This window comes from Anoplopoma fimbria, chromosome 8 (genome assembly GCF_027596085.1).
Source record: "Anoplopoma fimbria isolate UVic2021 breed Golden Eagle Sablefish chromosome 8, Afim_UVic_2022, whole genome shotgun sequence".
NCBI lineage: Eukaryota > Metazoa > Chordata > Actinopteri > Perciformes > Anoplopomatidae > Anoplopoma > Anoplopoma fimbria.
The window spans coordinates 22,554,284-22,576,263 of NC_072456.1; the positions used below are offsets into that span (position 1 = coordinate 22,554,284).

Consider the following 21,980-nt stretch of genomic DNA (forward strand, 5'->3'; position numbering starts at 1 on the left):
TGGCTTCTTTTTTTTTTTGTTGTTGCAAAAAACACTTTCCCTAATGATCTGCATACATATGTAAATGTTGGTTTGGATAATGCCTTAATGAGAGAAGGTGACACTAATGAGGACGTCTCTCATGGCTCACTCTGTTATAAAGTGATCATGCGTGATTGGCATCTCGCTACGGGAGGTGACAGTAAGAGGATCGCTGCCAGAGCTGAATACGCTTATTCAGCTTCTGTGGCACAGGCCATCAACTCAAAGAGTACATCAAACATCACGGGACATTGACGTAGAGTAAACACACACACACGCACACGCACACACACACACACACACACACACACACACACACACACACACACACACACACACCGCTGCCCTCTAAAGTGTTTGTCAGCCCAACTCATGTTACCTTGCAGCAGCTCAAAGTAAACCGCAATGCTCATCTTTATTTCTTCATTCTACTAAACAGCCGCCATGAAAAGAAGATGATATCAATATAAACCTAGCTGCAGGAATATAACAGAGTGCATAGAAACTAATGAGAAAAATGCCAGCAGAGACCTAAAATACATTGCGGTTGCTATGCCAACAAAGCCTCAGGACATAAAGGGACCGCCAACGAGCCTGGATTTCAATCCCGACATCTGTGCAATCAGCTCTAGCGCTGGTGTCAACAACACAGCAGCCTCTTCATGCAAACACTGCAAGTCTGCTACATCCTCTCAGAGAAGCTTCAGTTTGAAGGAGCAGTTTTAGATCTTTCCTTCACCGCTCCCATGGAAATCAGGGACTGTGTTCATCAAGTGTCTCGGGGAAGGGAATGATTCTCAGACTGCAGGTGCAAATGTGCTCCCTAACTGTGCAACTTGGGAAACTCTGATGATCGAAGAGAGCTGTAGATCTGTTCAAACTCAAACCGTGTTACATATTTTTTTTTCTGCATTTAAATTCTGTCTCTTCATAAGTCTGTCAGATTTGTTTTTAAATGTGTTGAATGAATGTTGTCACAACATGATTTTCCTTTTAAGGTTGTGAGTGTTGTAAAAACACAAGGGGAGAACTTCTCCTTGCTAAGAGACAATATAAAAAGCATTAAATATTTACTCTTATAAATGGGGGCATTTGTAATCCTGATGAAACATTAAGCAGGATTCTGGGATCTGGGGATGACCAGAGGTTATTATTATTATTATTATTATTATTATTATTATAATAATTCATATTATTATTATTGAAAAGATTACATGGGATCCAAAAGGATAATAGTATTTCCCTCCTGAGACATTTGCACAATCTATCCATCCCATTTGCTCTTGCACAGTAATGCACTTCAATTAAATCATATTTGACAGCAAAAATTGGTTAATAAGAAGAAATAAAGTCATGGAGCTTCACCAATCAAAACCAATGTAATTACACTTTTTTTAGAAATGACCACATTATGCGTTGAATGTAAATGTAATTATTACAGTGACTGATTAAACTGTAAGGGTTTGGCACTGATTCATTGATTATCCCTTTAATGTAAAATATATGAAGTCTATTTTGGGTATATTTTCACTGGTGAAATACGTCACAGACCACAATCATTGGCTTCATCGAACAAATTAAAAACCCACCATCAGTGACTGAAGGAAGGTAGCTGACCAGCAGTCATAATACAGTGCAATGTGAAAAGTCTCTGTCTCTTAAGAAAACCAATCTGGAACCCATTTGGGAAATTTTGAATTATTCAAAGACAGAACAGGTTGTGGTTGTCATTATAGAGCTCAATCAAAAGCAGACATTTAATTAAAAAAAGGCTGCAACCAATCACGTGGTTTAAAGAAATATCCTACTGTAAGTAAAACCGGTAGTCTATAAGGCAAACGCCTTTTTTTTTTTTTTTTTTTTTTTTTGGTGTCTTCAATCAAAACACTTTCTGTTTCTATTTTGTATTAATTTAAATTTTAAAAAATAAAAAACAACAGCTCGTGATTCTGTTAGAGGGGGCTGAAGCAGAACAGAGTGTGTTACATCTTGTTTTACTATGTTTGACAGCGGCTGCCTGAAAGCATACACCTACTCAATAAATCGATCCGGTTGTAACAATGGCAGATTTTTTTTTTTTTTTTTTTTTTTTTTTTTTTTTTTAATAACAATGAGGTGCTGTCAGGCTGTCACCCTAGACAGCAGAAAGGAAATATTTCAGTGTAAATAATTGTCAAAAAATAAATTACATTGATTAGAAATATGCAGTGTTTGCCTTATTGGTGGGATTTGGATTAATCTGCCATTTAATAGAGTGGCAAATTAAAAAAAATAAACACTCCTGTGCAAGATGACTATTGTTAAAATATTAATGCAATGATAGTTATCCTAACAGGTGAATTCCCCCCCCAATAAAGATTGGTGTTATTTAAGCTGCTCACACCAGCAAGTCGTGCCATGACATGGACACAGTTTAGATCTCTTACCTCCAACACACAGCAATGACATTTCTTATATATGCGCCTTCAGAACAGGGTCCAGCTTCTTCACCAGCCTTCCCTAATCAGGCTAAAAAAAATAAAAAAAATCGGAGCAATATTCAGCCTGGGAGTGGATGGTTGGGATGGAGATGGGAGAAGCAGCGACGGGGCCTGGCACGGCTCGTTTCACGCCTGATTAAAAAATATAATAAAATAAAAAAATTCTTCACACTTCGAGAGTGAAGGCCAGTGTCGCAAACCTCAGTGTTTTTTAAAGAGGTGTCCGTCTATATTCGACACTCTTTCCCAGACCCCGCTTCTGTCTCAGCTCTCCGCTCGCCAACACACAGCCATCTTGTTCAGCTTCAGCACCGCCGCTGCGTGGACAGCTCCTGGCAGTGACGTCAGGGCGGCGCTGATGGCGTGGAAGTGGGTGGAGATGTTGAAAAAAAAAAAAAAAAAAAAAAACACCACCTGATTCTTAGTCTCTCCCTCTGTGTCTTAAAACATATTTCTCAAAAAAAATAAATAAATAAATATCTTAGGAAATCCTCAAATAATGACACATTATATCAACACTGGGAAAAAATATTTTGATAATTGATTTTGTCAAGAACACTCCAAGCAACTGTGGGGGAAAAAAATAAAAAAATGACTAAGCAGTGATTCAGTTAGAAGGACATTAATGTTCACATGAGTCAGTTATAGGGGAAAGGTATGGAGCACGTCATGCTGCTCCTTTTCGGAAGAATTTCACCTAAAAAAATGTAAAAGATAAGAGTTGGAAGGTATTGATGAGACAGATGAACCACCCAGCTGATTTGACTTAGATGAGTCATAGCTGACTAGAAGCAAATCAAATGTTTGTGCCCAAGTTTACAGAATACAGAACAAGCAAAACAGATCGTTCTTCACATACTATTAATAGTCGTGCCTTGGTGAAGACAGAGTCAGCCGGGTGTCAATGTGTTGCATATTTACCACAGTTCATCCCATCTTCATCCTTCCAGTTGAAATCAGAAAAATAGCTTTAAAAACTGGTCCAAGATTCAAGACTTTTCTTTTCCCCCCACTGTGGGCAAACAGCTCCCCCTGCTGGAAACCAACATCCACTGCATCTCTACAGACTCCCCAAGAGTCACTTTTTCAAAAAAGCACACATTCACCTTTTGTTGGAAACATTTTCATTATGGTTTAATGAACAATTCAGAAAATACAAATATACTTCACAAATATATAATATCCTGACAACATGTGAAACTGCTTGTCCATTCAACAACCAGCCATCATCAATGTCAATTCAAACATGTAAAACCCAACATTTCATTTTCACCCTTTCCAGTTTTTTTTTTTTTTTTTCTTCATTTCATGCGTTCTAAAATAACACTACACTTTACCCAAACACCGAATGCCAAATGGCATTTATTGTAAACAAATAATTAGGCTTGTCTTATTGGACAGGTCACAAGCCTGTAGGTAACTGCAGATACTACACAATGAGGTTAGGGTCAATCCAATTTGACTTAATTAAAGCAGATTTAAAGATAATATTACATTACATTTAATGAAATTCCTGAAGTGTAAAAACCCAAAACCCTGCCACACAGATTTACATTCACAAAAACTCATGTGCATGAATACACATTTTCTTCCTCATACATATATTCATAAAGAAGAGGCATGTAGACGCGGACTGTGTGTGTGTGTGGCGTTTTGAAGCATTTGTACCCTTGCCTTTATTATCCTTGAGATATCCACATGCTCTGTTGATTGACACTGACTTGACCTAAAACCACCGAGCCTGCAAAGCGTCCCTCTGATGCACGAATGAAAGGGTCTCCAGCAGAAGTCTCCTCATAACTTCTCACTGACAATGAATTAAAGTACGCAGTTAGAAAAAAACAAAGAAAAATATTCAGACATAAATACTGTATATGGGTTCTGAGGCTTGAAAGTTGAGAATTGTGAACAAATTAAATGGAAAATCATGTTTGACTAATCAAATAATTTGCTCCTTGTCAGGCCATTAGCAAAGTTTATTTGAGCTGACACCATAAACATTGTCTCGATACTTCTTCTACTACTGAATTGTTTTCCCCATTAGACACAAACAACATGAGAAAAAAGGGTCCAGAAAAAGTTACTATTTAAGTGCAACGTAAGATAATTTGCGGCTTTCACCATTTTTATTACTTGGCATGAACTAAATGTACTAGCAGTCCAGACTGAAGTGGTCATGATGGGACAGTCTGCTTTTCTTAACAGGAAATAAAAATGATAATGGCTTAATATGCATTATATTGGAGTTTATATATGAAAGTGAAGTGAATTTATCGGTATATTTTGGCACAGCATCTTACACATTTCAGTACTCCAACAGCTATTTCAGGATTTTTAAGCAGGTCGCTGTCCAGTATCATCCTCTGTTGCTCAGTTCTCTTGTCTAAGATCTCCATGACTGTCACGTCCACTTAACCAACTCTTATGTTAGACCTCATTGCTTTTAGAAATAACTTTTTATGCATCTGACCTCATCTTTTAGTGCAGCGCTGGTCTGATAACATGTCTTTGGCAGCTGTGCTACTCACAACTGTTTTTGGTACTCCAATGCCGCTACACTTACGCTGCTAAATGCAAGTGAAGGGGCGTTGCTTTTCTGCTAATGCTCAAATGAGTAACCTGATATCAGTTACCTGTCCAGATGAGCGAGGACGTCGCAGAGCTGGCCGAGCAGTGCACGATGCTTGTGAGGGTTTCCCTCCAGCACTCCGCTGAGACGACTCAGGTAAGAGTCCAGGTTCCCATGAGACGCCGTCTCTCCTGTGCCTGTTCAGAAAAGTCACGGAAGAATGAATTCCTCACATCCTCTCAAGCAGAAACGGAACGGAAGCTAAGCACTGACATGACAATTCATCTATTGTTGGTAGTTTAACAATGCTAACTGTATCAATGCATTTAAACTATGGGACTACATAAAACAAATCTAGCATCCATCTGTCTTCCTTCTTGTCTTTTCTACTCTGTCTAAATATAGTCAACTGACTGCTGACCTGGCAGGGGGACTGATGACAGACTGTTGACCAATGTGTGTTTAATGGCCAGCAAGTGTTGGTGAAGAGCCTGGGTGCGCTTCTCGTCCAGCCCCAGTTCGGCCTCCAGGCGCTCTTTAGCGCTGTACATGTCCTTAATGTGCCGCTGAAGCACTGCATTCTGCTCTTCAAACTCAATGTTGGCCTTACGGAGCCGTCGCAACTCAGCCTCTCGAGCTGGAGGCACACAGGGGGAAATAAAAACGGGATTAGGTGCAAGCACAAGATTATGTCTTGCATGACATGTTGGATGGAACTTACTTTGTTTAAAAGTCTTATAAGCTAAAAGTAATTGCACAATTTGTCCTAGCTTTAGCAGCCAGCCATAAAAGATTAAAAGGTGTGTGATATGTTAGAACGATCATTTCCTGTTTTCAGCTTCTCCGTTACCTTTGTTCTGATCGAGGAACTCCTCTGTGAAGATGGGGATGTCGAATCTGGTGTTGAGGTCAGTAACCTGAATGACAACATCATCGAATCAAAAACTTGGCTGTTTGAAAATGATGTGAAAAATAACATGGGAGAATAAACAGTGACAAGATATGGATGTGTCATGTACCTTTGATACTACTGACTCTGAACTGGTACTGATGATGACTGATGGAGTGTCTTCTGAAAGAGAAAAATGTGTGTGAATATTACAGCTCACGTGGCACAGAGTAAAGGAATAACAACGTACACTCTTGTGATTTGGTGTACAACACATACAGCAAGACGTATGTAGACCTCAGTTGTCGTCACCTTTCTTGATCCTCTTGTCTTGTATCTTAGCACTGGTGATCTGATAGGCCTCAGTCTGCTGATATTCCTTCAGTTCCTGGGCGTACTGCGTCTTCTCCCGCTCCGCCTCGTCCAGGTAGCGCTGTCAGTGCACAGACAATGTAGTTTACTGGGGGAAAAAATGCGGTCTCACTAACGTACAGCTGCTTCATTATTTGAAACACCAAGCGTGTTTCTTGGGAATCGCTGATGCAGTATATTTTACTATAAATATGCTCGCCAGCATGCACATTTCACAAGCATCGACTGAAAAACACGGATGAAACACAGACGAAGCAAAACAAATACAGCAATAACACCTGCAGTCCTACTCTTGACTGGATTTCTGTGTGCAACTGTGGAAACCAGCCCACCCGGCTCAATAAGAAAGCATCATTCAGAGTGCTTTCATATCAGGGACCTGGGCCCGAATCAGAGTACATTTGACCCCAACGTCCAGTTTGTTTAGTGTGAACCCTGTGAACCGTACTCGGTGGCACGGATCATGTGTGGTTCTCATCAGGTGTGAAAACCAATTGCACCAAAATAAGGAAGTGCCCCGCTTATTTAGAACGTCTGGTCATGACTATGCGACTGTCCCGTTCAGACTTAGCCACGAACGGATCTTTCTGTTAATGCCAACTTGAAATGTGGGCAGACGAAAACATCCAAGCACAACCGGACAATGCAAACAAAAAAGCAGAGATTTCAAGAGTATTTGCATGAGTGTGGGTACAAAAGTTGCCATGACAAACTTAATTAAATGAGGCTGCAATACCAGAATGTGAGGGATGCGGTGCTTAAATCATAGTATATCATCTCGACCCTCTGATCAAGAGAACATGGGACTGGTAAGTCCATAAATGAGCCTACCGCTGAGCGGGAAATAGTAGACTCACTTTAGCATTCATAATATTCTCATAATAGAATAATATAGTGTTTGAAATGTGAAAGTGTGTGAAATGCACGCTATAGTTGAGGGGATGATTTGTTGGATTACAACACAGGCATGGCCGTAGCCAGCTATGAGGTCACAGAGGTGCTGGCCTCCTAATTATTTCCTAAAAAGTGCTCTGACTCTCTGCATCCGAGTGACGTCAAACTGCTTAAAACCGTTAGCCATCAATGAGACAGCAATCTGTGGGGGTGGAGATGTGTTCACTGCAGCAATTTTACACAGAGAAAGTGTATAAAAATGAAAATCGTACTTGTTGATATATGCACAGCTTTAGGAGACATTATTGAAAGATACTGATGCTTTGTTCTGCAATTATTTAATGCCATTTAATGATATCTTTGATTTTTTACAATTTTTTTACCTTTTACAGTTGAAAGGTGCTTATGGAATAGCTTTCTACACCATGGTCTTGTAGTTGATTTTTTAACTTTTACAAGATTGAAAGGTGATGATGACACCATGGTCTTGTATAGATCATAACGTGTAGGAGAATAACTAGATGATGATGCAGAAAAACGCGTGAGGAGAAAAGGGAGGGCATTTGTAGGAATCAATCGTACCAATGAAAATGCCCTAAATACCCAGTGCTCGCAGCAATGTGCTGTACTGAATATACTATGTTTAACAATACATGTAAAAGCCTACCTGTTTGTCGTTAGGGGCTAATTGTGTCCACTCTGCTCCAAGTCTCTTGGTGATTTCTGGGAAAGGTAAGTCAGGGTATCTGGCCCGCATGCGTTCTCGCCGTTCATTCAGGAAGCGGACGTATCCCGTCACCGGTGCTTTGGGACCATTTGGTAGCACCTTCTTTCTTTTCTTTCCCTTCGGCCAGCCTCTCTTCTTTGGCTGCAGAGAGGGGGAGCAACACACACATGAGCTACATACGAGGGTTGCAACAATCATCTTCAATATCAATCATTATGCAGATTTTTTCTCTATTAATTCGTTTGGTAAGTAAAATTTCAAAAACATATGCCATAGATTGTTTATATTGTCTAACCAGAAGTCCAATCTATTCAATTTACCACCGTAGAGGACTAAGAGGAGCTGCAAATATTCACATTTGAGAAACTGCAAACAGAATTAACTAGGGCAGTTTTTATTATGAAATTACTTAAACTATTAAACAATAATTAAAATTGTATCCTGGTAATATTGTCTTGATCCATTAATTGCCTTATTGTTCAAGCTCTACATACACTGTAATACAACAGCCTTTAAATAAATTCGACCTCATGAAGGTTATACTATTAGGTATTTGTTATAACCGTTTCAGAGGTGTGATTATTACTTTATGCTCATTTAGGAGGCTGTAGTTAGTCGTGCTGTTGAATTGTAGTTTGTTAAAGTGAGAGGTATTTTTTATGGGTTAGGGTTATATATACACATGTATATATATATATATATATATGGGGATATATATATATAGATATACACCTTCTCATTCAACTACTTTGAAAAATATAAAATATAAAACATATTCTGGTTTGTTGAGCATTTGTTTGTTTACCACATAATTCCATATGTGTTCCTTCATAGTTTGGATGTCTTCAATATTAATCTACAATGTAGAAAAAAATAAAAATTAAAAATAAAGAAAAACCATTGAATGACTGGTACTGTGTATATATATATATATATATATATATATATATATATATATATATATATACACACATTACATTACATTACAGTCATTTAGCAGACGCTTTTATCCAAAGCGACTTACAATCAGTAGTATATTAGATATCATTCACATACTGACACCGTTTCTAATAGTCTGCTCAACAGGACATTGTTATACAAGTGTGTATATGCTTAATCAACCTACCCTGTAAAAAAAAAAAAAAAGTTAAACCCATTTATCATAATTTGTCCCCTTTGTAATATTCTAACCTTTAAAGATGCATCATTTATTGCAGGATGGTTGTACTGGTGTGAGGAGTTTACAGTTCAACTCTTTAAACAAACTGTTCAATCAGATCTGTGGTTGCATTGACAGCCTTATTCCTCCAACCAAGGAGGCAAAAATGAATTTACAAAGCCTGATAGTCCTGGTCAGGTGTAGCAGTACTCACCTCCTCTTGTGGTTGATCTGCTGAATGTGAAGGTTTGGACTGCTGTGATGCATCACTCTGCTCCTGTTTGATCCCACCCATAACCTCTGTGCATGGACTATGTGTGTGGGGGAATGGGTCCTGGGTCTATGTCGTGGGGAGAAAGAAATCTGTGCAGAATAAGAGAGGACACGAGGTTAAAAACAACAGTACAATTCAGCAAGCATGTCCTCGCTTCTAAAGCTAACCCTGAGAGCTAGCAGTCCAGAGAGGCTAGCTGTTAACATGCACACAAAAAGAAAATCCAAACTGCTCACTCTTCACAAGAAAAACAATTAAATACAATTAAATATCTATTCAGTCAGACTGTTTAGTCACTCCAGACAGCAGCAGTTTTATAGAATAATTTCTTCTTATTCGGATAAACGTCTTCTAACTCACCCGACAATTATTCCCTCGGCCAAACAGGAAGTGAGCGCTGTCCTGCAATCTGATTGGTCGGCGCGGTGAGTCCTGATTGGTTGGCTGGACATCGCCCCTCCCCCTCCACCTCTGAGCCCTCCCACAGTAAAGGGAGCGAAAAAACACATAATTGGAGTAATTGTATTTAAGGACAGTATTTGAGTAAATGTTAAGTGGCAAATTTTACCATTACTGTTTCTACTGTTTATGAGATTAACGAAACGAATGAAAAAAACTAAAAGCCCTAAAATGGCATGCTCTTTGCACTTTATCATTTTATTAAGGCGCATATTCTCACTGACTTTCTCTTTGTTTCTATTATCCACTATATTTAAGAAATGTGTATTCTATACTTTTTTTTTGTTTGTTTTAACATTGCTTCCCTGTTTTGTTTTACTTTTGTAGAATCAGAATCAGAAGCTGTTTATTTGAGGAATTTGAATAGGTGATTGATTGACAGTAAACAGCAAACACAATTATACAAGACAGAATTTAAAAATAAAAATTGGAAAATGTACAATAAAATAACACAAATTAGAGTATGTTAAAAAAAGTATATTATTAAATCACCTCTTGTAGGTTTATAAGTGGACACATGTTTATGATGTTATGCTCTTATGAAATGCATCATTTTGTAAATGTTTGTTTATGAAAATTGTATCGATAAAGTAGACATGATTTGTCCTAAAAAACTTAATAAAAACTCCGCCTCCATTTGATGGCTCCAGAAGCCCTGTTCTTACAAAACAAAAGCTTTCATAAGTGCTCAAATGAACTTAGATAAGACACTCCAGAATCCATAGGACGTTTCTGTCCGAGCTTTATTTTGTAAGTCTTCACCGGAAGTGGTCATTTGCCCTCTGCTGTGACGCTTGACTCTGAGTTGAAGGCTGTGAGTGTCTCCCATGGGTGCATCCCATATATGACTGTTTATAAGGTTTATTCATGATCCATTGTGTAAGAGCCATTTTGTTATTTGTTATAATTTTTTGGGGTTAAACCTCCCACCACTAGGGGGCGTAGTGTAGTATATTATTAATATAATATATATATATTAATAATATATCAGTGGGGTTACCTGAAACAGGTGTTGCTGACGTGCTTTAGTGAATTAGGATGAATGTTAAGATGTGTTTTGTGCAGTAAATAGGAAATACACTTATACCAGTCTGCTCTGTTAGTGTTTGGAAACCCTCCGAATGTAAGGAAATAAATTGCATTTAGTTTGGAAACTGGACTTTTTGTCATTTATTGCATGCGTAGAAGAAGATAACATTAATTTCACCGACTATTTTGAAGACTTTGACATGTTCATATTAAGACCTAATAACAGGGATTTAAAATATTGACATTTTTTTTCTGTATATTGTGCTATTAGACCGGCATCTCTGTCTGAAATTCCCCCCTTATACACTCAACCAGTAGCTTATTCAGTTGCAGTTGTAGAGAGAAATACATATTTTATTATGTTCATTTTAATACCTTATTCATACATGAAACAATTTTTGTTGTCATTCAACTTTTCACTGACATTTATACAAATTAAACCCATTCCCACTTTTCCTTCTACTTTGATTTCCATAGCATTTTAACCAGCAATTCAGCATAGCATCAGCTTTTCAGCATTCACAATGCAATTTACTCAGGAATTGCTTTTCTAATTTGATATTTTATTCTGTATATTATTCTGTACCTTTGGTTAGATACTACTCTGCATTTTGTTGCCTCTGTACTTGTGCTATGAAAATCAAATTGAAGTGCCTCTGTCTATTTGGAAAGTTAAGAATCATGACGGTTCACTCCCCTCTACTGATCACAGTGAGGAACTGCAACATAACTCCAGATTGGATATCATTGCAGGCCTGGCAGTTAATTTCAAACTCAAAAAACAAACAAAATATGACATGACGTTGATTGATCTGTGGATATGACTATCAAAAACATTTCTTTGTAGGTCCCAACATAAATCTTCATGGACAGAATTGTATGATAGGCCTACAAATGCATCACAGCAAAACTCTAGACCACTGATTCCAGAAACAATTACACAACATTGGTTATAGATTACTGCCTCCATGTTGTTCCATTTTCACAACTCAATTGAATTTTTCATATTTTGTATTTGCCCAATTTGCTCAGTTTTAGTCTGCACAACCTGTAGGAGGACTCTGACAACAAAACTAAGTTTTTGACTACAACAGCAATCTTAAAAAAAAAAAAAGTATAACTATCACATGATTCTCTTGTTTGAAATGCTTTGAATACTGAAGCTATTCTTGGTTTCTTGTCTGGACAACATCTGTTAAGATAAACTACAGATCTCACAAAACATGTTAGACTGGGTTTGAACCATACAGTAAGTGGTTGGAAACCAAGGACACATGTTGGCAGCTACCCCAACACGTTGATGTCTTCAAATCATTTTGCCAAGAGAATTGACATACCCGATTAACAATATTACAACTGTAGTCTGCTGAAACATTTTTTCTGAACATAGAAAAACAGACTTGTTATACAATTGTCTGTCTGCATATTCATCGGGACTCCTACATTTTTTTTAGGACCACAATTGAAATAAGTCCGGAAATTTGTTTTGTCCTCGACGTGTTTGTTGTGGCATGTAATTTGATATTCTTGAAATGTTGGACATCAGAAAAATACAATTACCACATACAGGTAATGAAAATGATTTTGATAAACTATCATGGAAAACATGTTAGCAGCGTCATTACAAACCTTTAAATAAGAATTGGTCAAACATTACACTTTCCTCTATGATTCTAACTGCTCCATCAGTGATAGTGGACATTCATAGTGAAATCTGTGGCATAAAACAAGCTCTTGATAAATGATGTCCTAACCAACACTTTGGCACAATTCATCTTAATTCACTAGTTCTGCATTGAAGACCGGATAGACTAATATTAAATTACATTTTACAATATAAAAGCGACTAGATTTAGCTTCTCAACCAGTCAGTCGCTCTTTATTGCAGCCACTATAATATTTAATACAAGCAGCTGTGAAAACAGCTTCTACATCATCATTTAGATAAATAAAAACAAAAAACAGCCAACAATTAGTTTTTTCCTTTATTTTATTTATCGTTTACAATTTTTGTGGTTTATTGATTATTGTCAATCCTTTTGGCAAACGTTGGTGCTCACTGTGTTCTATACAATCCAGTCCCACAATATAGACTTAAAATTTGTTGGAAAGGGAGGAATGAGGCAAGTGCCAAGTTGGGTCGAGACGGTTACATTTTGTCCAGGTAGTTGTCCAAGGCTGGGATACCTTCCTTGAGACCCTTACGTTTGCGGATCTCAGCGACGACAACACCAGGCTTGCTAGTTGGGTCTAAGGGGTCTCCTGGGAGGATTTGCCAATGGTCAAACACACACTGTGGGAAGGCCTTGCCACCAGTGTTGGAACGAAGGTCAGCTGTGAAACCTGAGAATGGAAAGAGCAAAGTATGATTCAATACCTTTCCTACCATGCCTGTATTACATTAAAAGAGTTGCAAGGCTCTATAGTGAAGCAGTCACAAATGTAGGAGTGAACATTCGGTCCCCCCCCTCTGGTCAGCTGTGGGCATCCAGTATCACATGGTAGCTAAAACAACCAACTTTGTAGGCAGTAAAACATGTGGATGTCAACATTTTTGTGAAGCACGTGTGCAATTGGCCATTTAGCTAGATAAAGTCAATTACTTGTATACTTTCCAAAAGTTCAATGAACCCATTCCCTCTGCAATTAGGGGATGGGCATTAAGGCTTTCGGTTTGATCCCTCATGATGCTAGATAGTTAACAAAATTCTTGAATTCAACAGGAGGAGCTAGCAGCTAACCAAGCTAACATATGTGGTTCCATTCAGTTACCATGACGCTTAAATGGTCTGTCAAGTAAAATGAGTATTAGCTAAAAAAGGTAAATTCTAACGTTATCATGTTGTGTTTGGCAAGACACTTGAAGTTTGAAGAAAATGTTTTTGAAGTAAAATAAAAAGATGTTAGAGAGAATTATGACCTGTTCAACTTCCCTGCACTAGCTCCGAACAGCTTATACATCACTACAACTGCTGACTTTTGTCAACACAAATGCGATCTTTTTATCATTTCAATAATATATTTTATGCAAATATAGAAAGTAAAAGGATTATATTTATATATTTTATGGCCAATACTGACTTGTGTATCATTGGCGATTGTCAATTGGGATCGGCATATATATGAAAAAAACAGCTGTTCTGATCCGTGATTCAAAATGGAGTTTTCTGCCGACAAATTATAACTTCCAATAACATCTGCAACTACAATTTTTTTGTAGTTCACACTTAAGACAAAATCAGGTGTCAAAATAAACACTGGCTTGAAAACTCATGTTTTGGGTGCTCAGCTCAGAACAGCCCTTCTTAAAAGAGTACTTACCAAATGACTCATTGACGGGCAAGTAGGCCTTGGTAACATGCATGGGTGAAGACGCGCTAGTATTGCCCTCAAACACGTGACCACGCCTCCTGTTCAACACACCGTAGATTCCACCAATCGCATCTTCAGGACACTGCAAAATAGACAGGAGATATTGAGTTGTACACTCATACACGAGTACAAACCTTTGCAACTTAACCATTATGCCCTGCCAAATATATCGGCCAACTAGAAACCAAATAAATATAACCATCTCCAGTGGCACTTACCTGGATCTCCACCAGGTAGATTGGCTCCATAATTCTGGGCTCGGCAGTGAGCTCGCATGCGTACAGAACTCTGCGAGCTGTGGGAATAATTTGACCACCACCACGGTGAATAGCATCTGTATGCAGGGTCACATCATGGACGTTGAAGCGAATGGCACGCATGTTCTCTTCACAGAGGACACCCTAAGGGAAAATTGAGACACCAATTGTAGATGAAAAAAAAAGGCAAACAAATAACCTGATGCAAAATGATTCCATCTGAACTAGGGATGTCAGTTTGTTAATTTTGCTTTATATAAAGCGACACCAACCAACTAACTTGTTCTAAATTTAAATGTTTACAATTCTGAAATGTCTGTTCTCGCCTGCTTTTTAAATCAGGTATGAAAGCAGTACAGCCAAGAATACTACAGTGTGTTCTGTTTGTATAGCTCAATTGAATAAATTTAAACCTAAAGACTAAATCTATAGCCCGACATGTGCGTCAAAACACGTTTTCTTTTAACAGCCCTATTTGAAAATGTTGACTGTTTGAGCGGAGTACAAAGAATTCGTCCCTACTTTGGCCCCCTTACCTCCTTGACTGCCCACTGGAAGCCAGCCACAACGCTGTCCTTGATCTCATTCAGGTACTGCACTCCCTTGGTAACATCCACCAGAAGGTTGGGGCCAGTTCCATCAGGTCCGAAGCACCAGATCTTTCTAGCCTCACCGACATCCCAATCAAACTTGTCAGCCAGGTGGCGGGCACGGGTCTTGAGGTCCTGACGATGGGCAACATCACCCTTCTCGATGTCCTCTGCCAGGCCATCGGCGAAGGGACAGGCCTTCATGAAGAGACGGTTGTGCTTGTTGGGAGACTTTGAGAGACACACAATCTGTGACTCTGCGCTGACTGTCTCCCTGTAGGACACCACTGGATCGGATTTCTAAAAAAAATAAATCAATAATAAGTTTCAATGCAGCAATGTTCACCTTTAGGGATAAAATATTTTCAAATTATACATTCCATTTTTATTTGCTTTTTATTACCTTAAGTGGTACGCAAGCATGATCCTCCTCCAGATCCTTCAAACAGATCTCCAGATGCAGCTCTCCAGCACCAGCAACGATATGTTCTCCAGACTCCTCAATGATGCACTGCACCATAGGATCGGATTTGGCCAGACGCTTCAATCCCTCCACCAGCTTTGGCAGGTCAGCAGGGTTTTTGACCTCCACTGCAACTCTTACCACAGGGCTGACACTGAACTTCATCACTTTCATGTTGTGTGCCTGCTCATAAGTGGTGATTGTTCCGGTCTTGATGAGGAACTGATCCACTCCAACCAGACCCACGATGTTACCACATGGCACATCTTCAATGGGCTCGGTGTAACGACCCATCATCAAAATGGTCCTGTGTGAGTGGAAGAAACAAGACAATTCAGATGTGACCCATGTCTGATAAACGAACTTAACAATACGGATAGCAATACATATCCGCTAACTGATACAGATTGTGAAACCAACCTCTGAATGGGCTTCAAGTAGAGATCCTCCTTCTTTCCAGGGGTAAAGTTTGGTCCCATGATGCGAACCTTCTGGCCAGTGGCGACGCACCCAGAGAACACACGACCAAATGCATAGAAGCGACCCTTGTCATTGGAAGGGACCATCTTTGAGATGTACACCATCAAGGGAGCCTTGGGGTCACAGTTCTTGATACCTGGTTCGAAAAACAATTTGACAATCAGTCCAACTCCAAAAAGGTAGCACTAATCAAAGCCACATCTGGAACAATGCCAAGGTCTCGCCAAAAGGAATTAAGCATGTGCCGTTTGTTTCAATTCCTGTGCACGGGCAAAATAAAAATAAATTGTCATACCCATGGCAGCCTCATCGTCGGGAGGTCCTTCGTAGAGCAGTTCGCAGCGGTACCTCTGGGCAGTGACAGGGGAAGGCAGGTGGATGGTGATCATTTGAAGGAGGGCTTCTCCGGCAGGCAGCCAGCGGCGCATCACAGCCTTCAGGAGAGGCTTACCCTCCTTCTCCTTGTCCTCAGCATCCAACTTGATGTCCAGCTTTGTGATCAGTTTGGCAGTTTCCTCTTTGTTGAAGCCCATGATGGCTTTGAAGACCTAAACAGGAAGTGGATTTGAAATAGTAGACTGCGATTAAATATGACCCAGTGCTTTCAATTAAATGTGACTAAGCCAAGAATTAAACAACTGTTTCTGTGCCCTGCTCAGAGTGAAGGCTATCATCACTGTTTATTCAGGTCAAAGTGAAGAATGTTTAAAATCATCATTTGCAGGAACACAGAACCTATTTATTTAGCTCTTTTTAACAGATATGGAATTATCCAATTAGATATGTACATATTTGAACAACACTTCCTTTATGTGCACTGTTACAAAATAATTTAAAATCAGTGATGTTACCTTGAAGATGGGATCCAGGACAAGAGCAACAAAGGTACGTGGATACCTAGTGCCATCAGCTCCTGTACAAGTTTTAAGGAACTTTCCAGTGGAGGAATCAAAATACCTAGAGTAATACATAAGGTGTTAAGATTGACCAATATGATAGTCAGAGAAACTACTATATTGATAAACAGACAAATCATGTTCAAGATTACAGTCATTAAACACTTGGAAGCAAGTTACTTTCCATGTGCTAGTTGTGTTCCCTCTGACTGCACACTTTATTTGTTAATCAAGCTCAAACTAGGCTCACCTGTCACCCCACAGCTTCTTCATCATGTCTTCAACCTTCTTGCAGTTTTCGTCAGCTGACAGCTGGGTGTTGCCCTTGGCAGCAAACTTGGCTGCATACATCTCAGCAAACTGCTTCAGGGTGAAAGCCCAGCCATGGAGTCCTGAGCCAAAGCCAACTGTTCCAACGGTTGGATCGACCTATGAGAGTTGACACCACCACATAAGGATCAGAGTATGTTTTAAGAGGATTTTCAATTTACATTGTATTGAGCTTTACTGATTTTATTCTGGACACAACCTTAAAGACACAAAAATACTCATGTTGTGTCTCAGGAGCTGGATCCTTATAATATTTTACAAGTTGACTGAGATTTGCCAATTGAACATTCATCAATATTACCACCCATAATTGTCATGTTAAAATCTATTCTCACAGGAATCCTTGTTTAAAAAAAAAAATTATTAAATTTTAAATCAGAAAATGATGCCGTTATCAGAGTAGCACAGTACATAAATCCAGACACTGGAGTTAATTGAGCAGAACCTTTTGTTTGGAAACGCACTGGACATAGTTTAAGCTATTGATCCAGACACAAGGCTAGTGTGTTGCACTAAAGATAAAAAGGTTCAAGAGAAACTCACCATGAGGGAGCCCATAGGTCCACCTTCGTCTTCTCCATAAGTGCAGATGATGACATTGACTGACTCAACAATACGCTGGAAGGTCTGGTAAAGGTCCTCAGGCTCAAGCTGCAACTCCAACAAGGCACGGTCCATCTTGTTCATCATCAGGACTGGCTTGATGCGCTCACCAATGGCCTGACGGAGCACTGTCTCAGTTTGCACACAAACACCTGGCAAGGATACGCAATGAGGCAATTTAACCTACTGGAAGAGCAGTTCAAGTTGTGAGTTCACACAAGCAGCACTATGAAAAACATTGCATGAAGGACACTTAATTATTAACATAGCAAATTAGAGACTTTTTCCTGTAGCACATATAAATGTAAACCAACCTCAAAAACAGAGTCAACATTAAAACCTATTGACCTACTATAACTTCTTTGTAAATCAGATTTAAAAGTCTTGTCTAATTTTAAATTTTCAAAATGTGCAAGTAATAAATTAAGAAACTAAATTGTCTACTTGGGTGGGAAAGTCCTTACCAGACACACAGTCCACAACAACCAGGGCTCCATCAGTGACACGCAGAGCAGCAGTCACTTCTGAAGAGAAGTCAACGTGTCCCGGAGAGTCAATCAGGTTGATCAAGAAACCAGAACCATCCTTGCTCTGCTTAATGAAGGCCAAGTCATTTTCGGCCAGCTCGTAGAACAAGGAGATAGCGCTGCAAATCAGGATAACTTGTTAGACAGTGTCAGTTGTCAAATATATAAATTCAAAAGAGGGGAAAAAATAAAACGTAGCTATCCATTTATGACTTAAATAACTTTTCTATAGTTTATGAAAAACCACATTAGAGATGTCCAATATGAAACAAAATGTGTGTGTGTGTGTCCGTAGGGAATCACAGATTAAATGCGGTCCGTTACACCACTACAATACACAATGCAATTATCAGTGTTACATTCCATAATAACCTGAATATGATCAGCTTAAAGAAAAGGCAACTTTGACCCAGCCCTTAGTGATGATCGAGTCCTAACATGTATTCAGTACATTGCATCATCATCATCAGATGTTATACAACTGTGTACTGCTTGTACTACTCCATGCCAGCACTGCAGCGAACCGGTGTGCTATGATGATTTATGCTGCCTGTGCACCTATGGATTTAGTTTGTGACGTTTTTTTTTTTTTTTTTTTGCTGCATCATTCACTGAGGGCCTACAGTTTGTGACAAGATATAAACTTGAATGAAATGGTCCAATTTGATTTTTAGGAGGAAAATGATTCACCAATTGTTCTAATAGTCAGATTGATAAATAGAAAATGTGTTAGTGCCAGCTCTACAAGTCTTAGCCTGCCAATTGTTTTTATAACATTACTGTTCAGCCTACTCCTGACTGTGATACATATAACAAGATTCTTACGTGGACTTGATGGTGATGCAACGTTCCTGCTCATCCTTGCGTGTGTCGGTGAAACGGGTCTCTCCGGCACGGGCTGAGGCAATGATGCCAGCCTTTGACACAAGGGAGTCTGTCAGAGTGGACTTTCCGTGGTCGACGTGCGCAATCACAGACATATTACGGATGTTGGCCTTCTTGTCCATGATGGCACGGATCTGGTCGATTGTAAAGTTCACCTGAGAAGGAGGGAGAAAAAGGATTAAATTAGATTCACACAAGAAAAAAGGATGATGGTATTCTGATAAAGAGTATAAAGAGCATCTTGGGAATGTGAAAAGCTGCTGGTGCCATATTCGTGTTCAACCAAGGGCGTTATCCGCCATCGTCACAGCTATGACGTTGCCTTTTCTTCCATTTGGCAGATTTTTTTTTATTGATTTTTTTCTTCCTCTCTCCTGTGATGATCAATATATATCCAGTGGCCAACAATGCCATCTCGACCACACAGACAATTTATATAAAAAAAAGAAAAAAGAAGAAGTGGAATTTCACCACCATGTCAGAACGCAGCATACATAACATGTCGGCACAGACAGGCCACGTGTACAGCCTGGGCTCAATGCTAACGTTAGCTTGTTTGCTAACCTAAGCCAGCTGGGCCCTGCAGCGCGAAAAAAGCCGGCTGACCATAACCCAGGGCGTTAGGGACTTTGTGACGCGACAACAGACACCATGCATGCAACGTGACACCCTCCCTTCATTCAGCTACTACTCATTTACAAAGATAGAAGCTACGTTGTCCAACTCTTTAAAGCGGTCCGCGAACGCAACTGCGCAGCGTCACACACCGTTAGCTCTGTGAGAGTTAGCCGACATATTGTTACTCATAACGGGGGGGGATTATTTCACAAAGCCGGTAAAATGATGTAGAAGTCGGGCTTTTTAAGAAAGGCCCCCTGTAGCTCCGCGGTGACAGAATGGCTGCCATTTTGATCAAAGCGCAATCCCGGTAGAGTTGACATGAAAGTACGCACATCATCCGTGATATGAGGGTTAAATGGTTTAATATAAAAATAAATAACAAGCTCGGGTGCTCTTTAATGGATTTAGCACTCGGGGAAATAAGCTCAACTCACCATTTTGACGGATGGTTTTGGATCCGCTTTAGTGGCGAATGGAGACTTGAAATTGTACGCTGCCCACCTCACGAGGTCTTAGGCAGGGAAGAGACCGCTGACGTCAGGGGAAGGGAATTTATATATGGTGCGTCAGGCCCTCCTGCGTCATCACGTAATGTTACGCTCAAGGCCCGTGTGGAACGCTGCGGCTGTGGAGAGACAGGTTTATGCCCAGTCATTGAATCAGTTGGTAGTTGTGATTACGCCAGGAGTTCTCAATAAAAAACAGCAATGCACCCGTTTAAGTAAATCACTTTTTAATTCTTTTTTTTTATTATTATTATTATCTTAAGATAAGATAAAATAAGATAATCTTTTATTAGTCCCACAGCAGGGACATTTACAGGATTACAGCAGCATAGGTTATAGTGCAAACAAGAGACACAGTAAAAGAAAAACAAGATAAAATAAAATAAAAAAACAAGTATTATAAATAAGCAATAAAAACAGTAAAGAATCCACATTAACTGAAATATTATATGTAGACAGAACACTATTATAGCTATAATTGCACAGTGTATTGTATTGCACAGGTTTTTGGTGTCATGTGGTCTTTATATCCTCCTGGCTTTAGTAGAATTCTGTAAATCATAGGCTTATTGGGAATTCTGCAAATAATTTGTAAATTACTTACTGTTCATGCCTGCAATACATTCAACAAAGTCTACATCAATAAATACAATTAGAATAGAGTTTTAATATGATACATTTATCAAAGTCACCAATATGTCTGCAATTTTGAGCCTGAGTAGGCACCTCATTCTATTATGCAAGAATTCAATAAATTGCCCAATTTCCATTTGCACAGCAGTCGGTAAGATGGTAGAAATTAAAGATGTTACACAAATATTTCTCATTTTTCATAATTATTCAAAAACGACAACAACAACTTAAACCATGAAATTCCACATATTTTTCAAGGTAATTCCCAGTAGTATTATTATATTGCTTTGCAAAGCACAACTGTTACCTTGTCAAGTACCATTGATTCCTTAAATTCCTATTTTTTTGTGTCACTAAACACTAAACCTAATAATAAAAGAGCATTTAACTCAGCGATCTGCTCTGGTCTTGGTTAGAGGTCACTCTAAACTCTTCTACTTCTGTTAACATGACAATAAAAAAAATATGCTTGACACTTTCTCTTTTTCTCGCTTGCCCTCCTATGCCTCTCCTTCTGTCTCCCTATATAAAGACTTTCCCTTTTACCTCTTCCTCTCCACTAGGGGGCGGTAGTTTAACCATTTCCCTGCAGTACATTCTGAGAACCTAATAGCACCAATGACGCCCTCACACGCCCTTTATACAAGGTGTGTTTATCACATATGCATTATGTATGAATTGAATGAATCCAAAATGTTGTTGAACAGATTATGTAAATGTAAGAAACAGTCATATTTTCCCCCCCAGCAGATGGTGCCGAAGCCTCACTTCCAGACACTCCAGATGTCAGCACACCAGTCCCAGAGAACACAAAATAAGATGTGACAGAGAGCTAACAGTTTTGTGGAGAGGAAAATCATCGAGAGCTGCTGCTCTGTTTACTTTCAGAGGACAAGATGTTTTAAACTCTCTGTGGCAATGAACAGATGCAAGGGAACGTGAAT

At 39.2% G+C, this 21,980-nt stretch overlaps 3 protein-coding genes and 1 non-coding gene across 6 annotated transcripts in view; all 4 read right to left on the bottom strand.

Annotated features, from left to right (window-relative positions):
• unc13a (unc-13 homolog A (C. elegans)) overlaps positions 1 to 2,469 on the bottom strand; it is a 46,377-nt gene extending 43,908 nt beyond the window's left edge. Inside the window, exon 1 of the mRNA XM_054602400.1 lies at positions 2,448 to 2,469. Coding sequence (XP_054458375.1) covers positions 2,448 to 2,469 — 22 coding nt within the window. The remainder of the gene's footprint in view (positions 1 to 2,447) is intronic.
• A 1,159-nt stretch (positions 2,470 to 3,628) lies between these two features.
• Positions 3,629 to 9,795, bottom strand: hmg20b (high mobility group 20B). Of its 3 annotated transcripts, none has more exons than XM_054603086.1 (9): positions 9,746 to 9,795; positions 9,326 to 9,474; positions 7,893 to 8,093; positions 6,272 to 6,392; positions 6,090 to 6,142; positions 5,921 to 5,987; positions 5,492 to 5,707; positions 5,135 to 5,267; positions 3,629 to 4,308 (listed from the first exon to the last, which is right to left on the bottom strand). In XM_054603086.1, exons 2-9 carry the CDS (start codon positions 9,404 to 9,406, stop codon positions 4,296 to 4,298), a joined length of 885 nt encoding a protein of 294 aa, XP_054459061.1. In that variant the 5' UTR covers positions 9,407 to 9,474; positions 9,746 to 9,795; the 3' UTR covers positions 3,629 to 4,295. The 3 variants fall into 3 exon arrangements, with proteins under 3 accessions (XP_054459061.1, XP_054459062.1, XP_054459063.1); XM_054603087.1 differs by lacking the exon at positions 9,746 to 9,795 and adding an exon at positions 9,622 to 9,718; XM_054603088.1 differs by lacking the exon at positions 9,746 to 9,795 and adding an exon at positions 9,648 to 9,713.
• Positions 9,796 to 12,845: 3,050 nt separating this feature from the next.
• LOC129094227 (elongation factor 2-like) lies at positions 12,846 to 20,436 on the bottom strand. Its single transcript, XM_054602311.1, has 13 exons — positions 20,332 to 20,436; positions 19,217 to 19,431; positions 18,329 to 18,510; positions 17,805 to 18,016; positions 17,182 to 17,360; positions 16,887 to 16,992; positions 16,331 to 16,583; positions 15,976 to 16,171; positions 15,496 to 15,862; positions 15,039 to 15,392; positions 14,464 to 14,646; positions 14,195 to 14,327; positions 12,846 to 13,216 (listed from the first exon to the last, which is right to left on the bottom strand). The coding sequence occupies exons 1-13, from the start codon at positions 20,332 to 20,334 to the stop codon at positions 13,023 to 13,025; spliced, it is 2,577 nt and encodes an 858-aa protein (XP_054458286.1). The 5' UTR covers positions 20,335 to 20,436; the 3' UTR covers positions 12,846 to 13,022.
• On the bottom strand, positions 16,689 to 16,757 carry LOC129095184 (small nucleolar RNA SNORD37). Its single transcript, XR_008531391.1, has one exon. It is a non-coding gene; the product is annotated as a small nucleolar RNA SNORD37 (small nucleolar RNA).
• Positions 20,437 to 21,980: the final 1,544 nt, after the last annotated feature.

Coding starts and splice junctions, on each gene's coding strand:
- hmg20b (XM_054603086.1), bottom strand. CDS start 9,406: ATGGGTGGGATCAAACAGGAGCAGAGTGATGCATCACAGCAGTCCAAA. Junction 8,094..9,325: donor CAGATCAACCACAAGAGGAG/GTGAGTACTGCT, acceptor CCCTCTCTGCAG/CCAAAGAAGAGAGGCTGGCC. Junction 6,143..6,271: donor AGACAAGAGGATCAAGAAAG/GTGACGACAACT, acceptor TTTCTCTTTCAG/AAGACACTCCATCAGTCATC.
- LOC129094227 (XM_054602311.1), bottom strand. Junction 18,511..19,216: donor TGCATCACCATCAAGTCCAC/GTAAGAATCTTG, acceptor CCTGATTTGCAG/CGCTATCTCCTTGTTCTACG. Junction 13,217..14,194: donor GCCCGTCAATGAGTCATTTG/GTAAGTACTCTT, acceptor TTCCATTCTCAG/GTTTCACAGCTGACCTTCGT.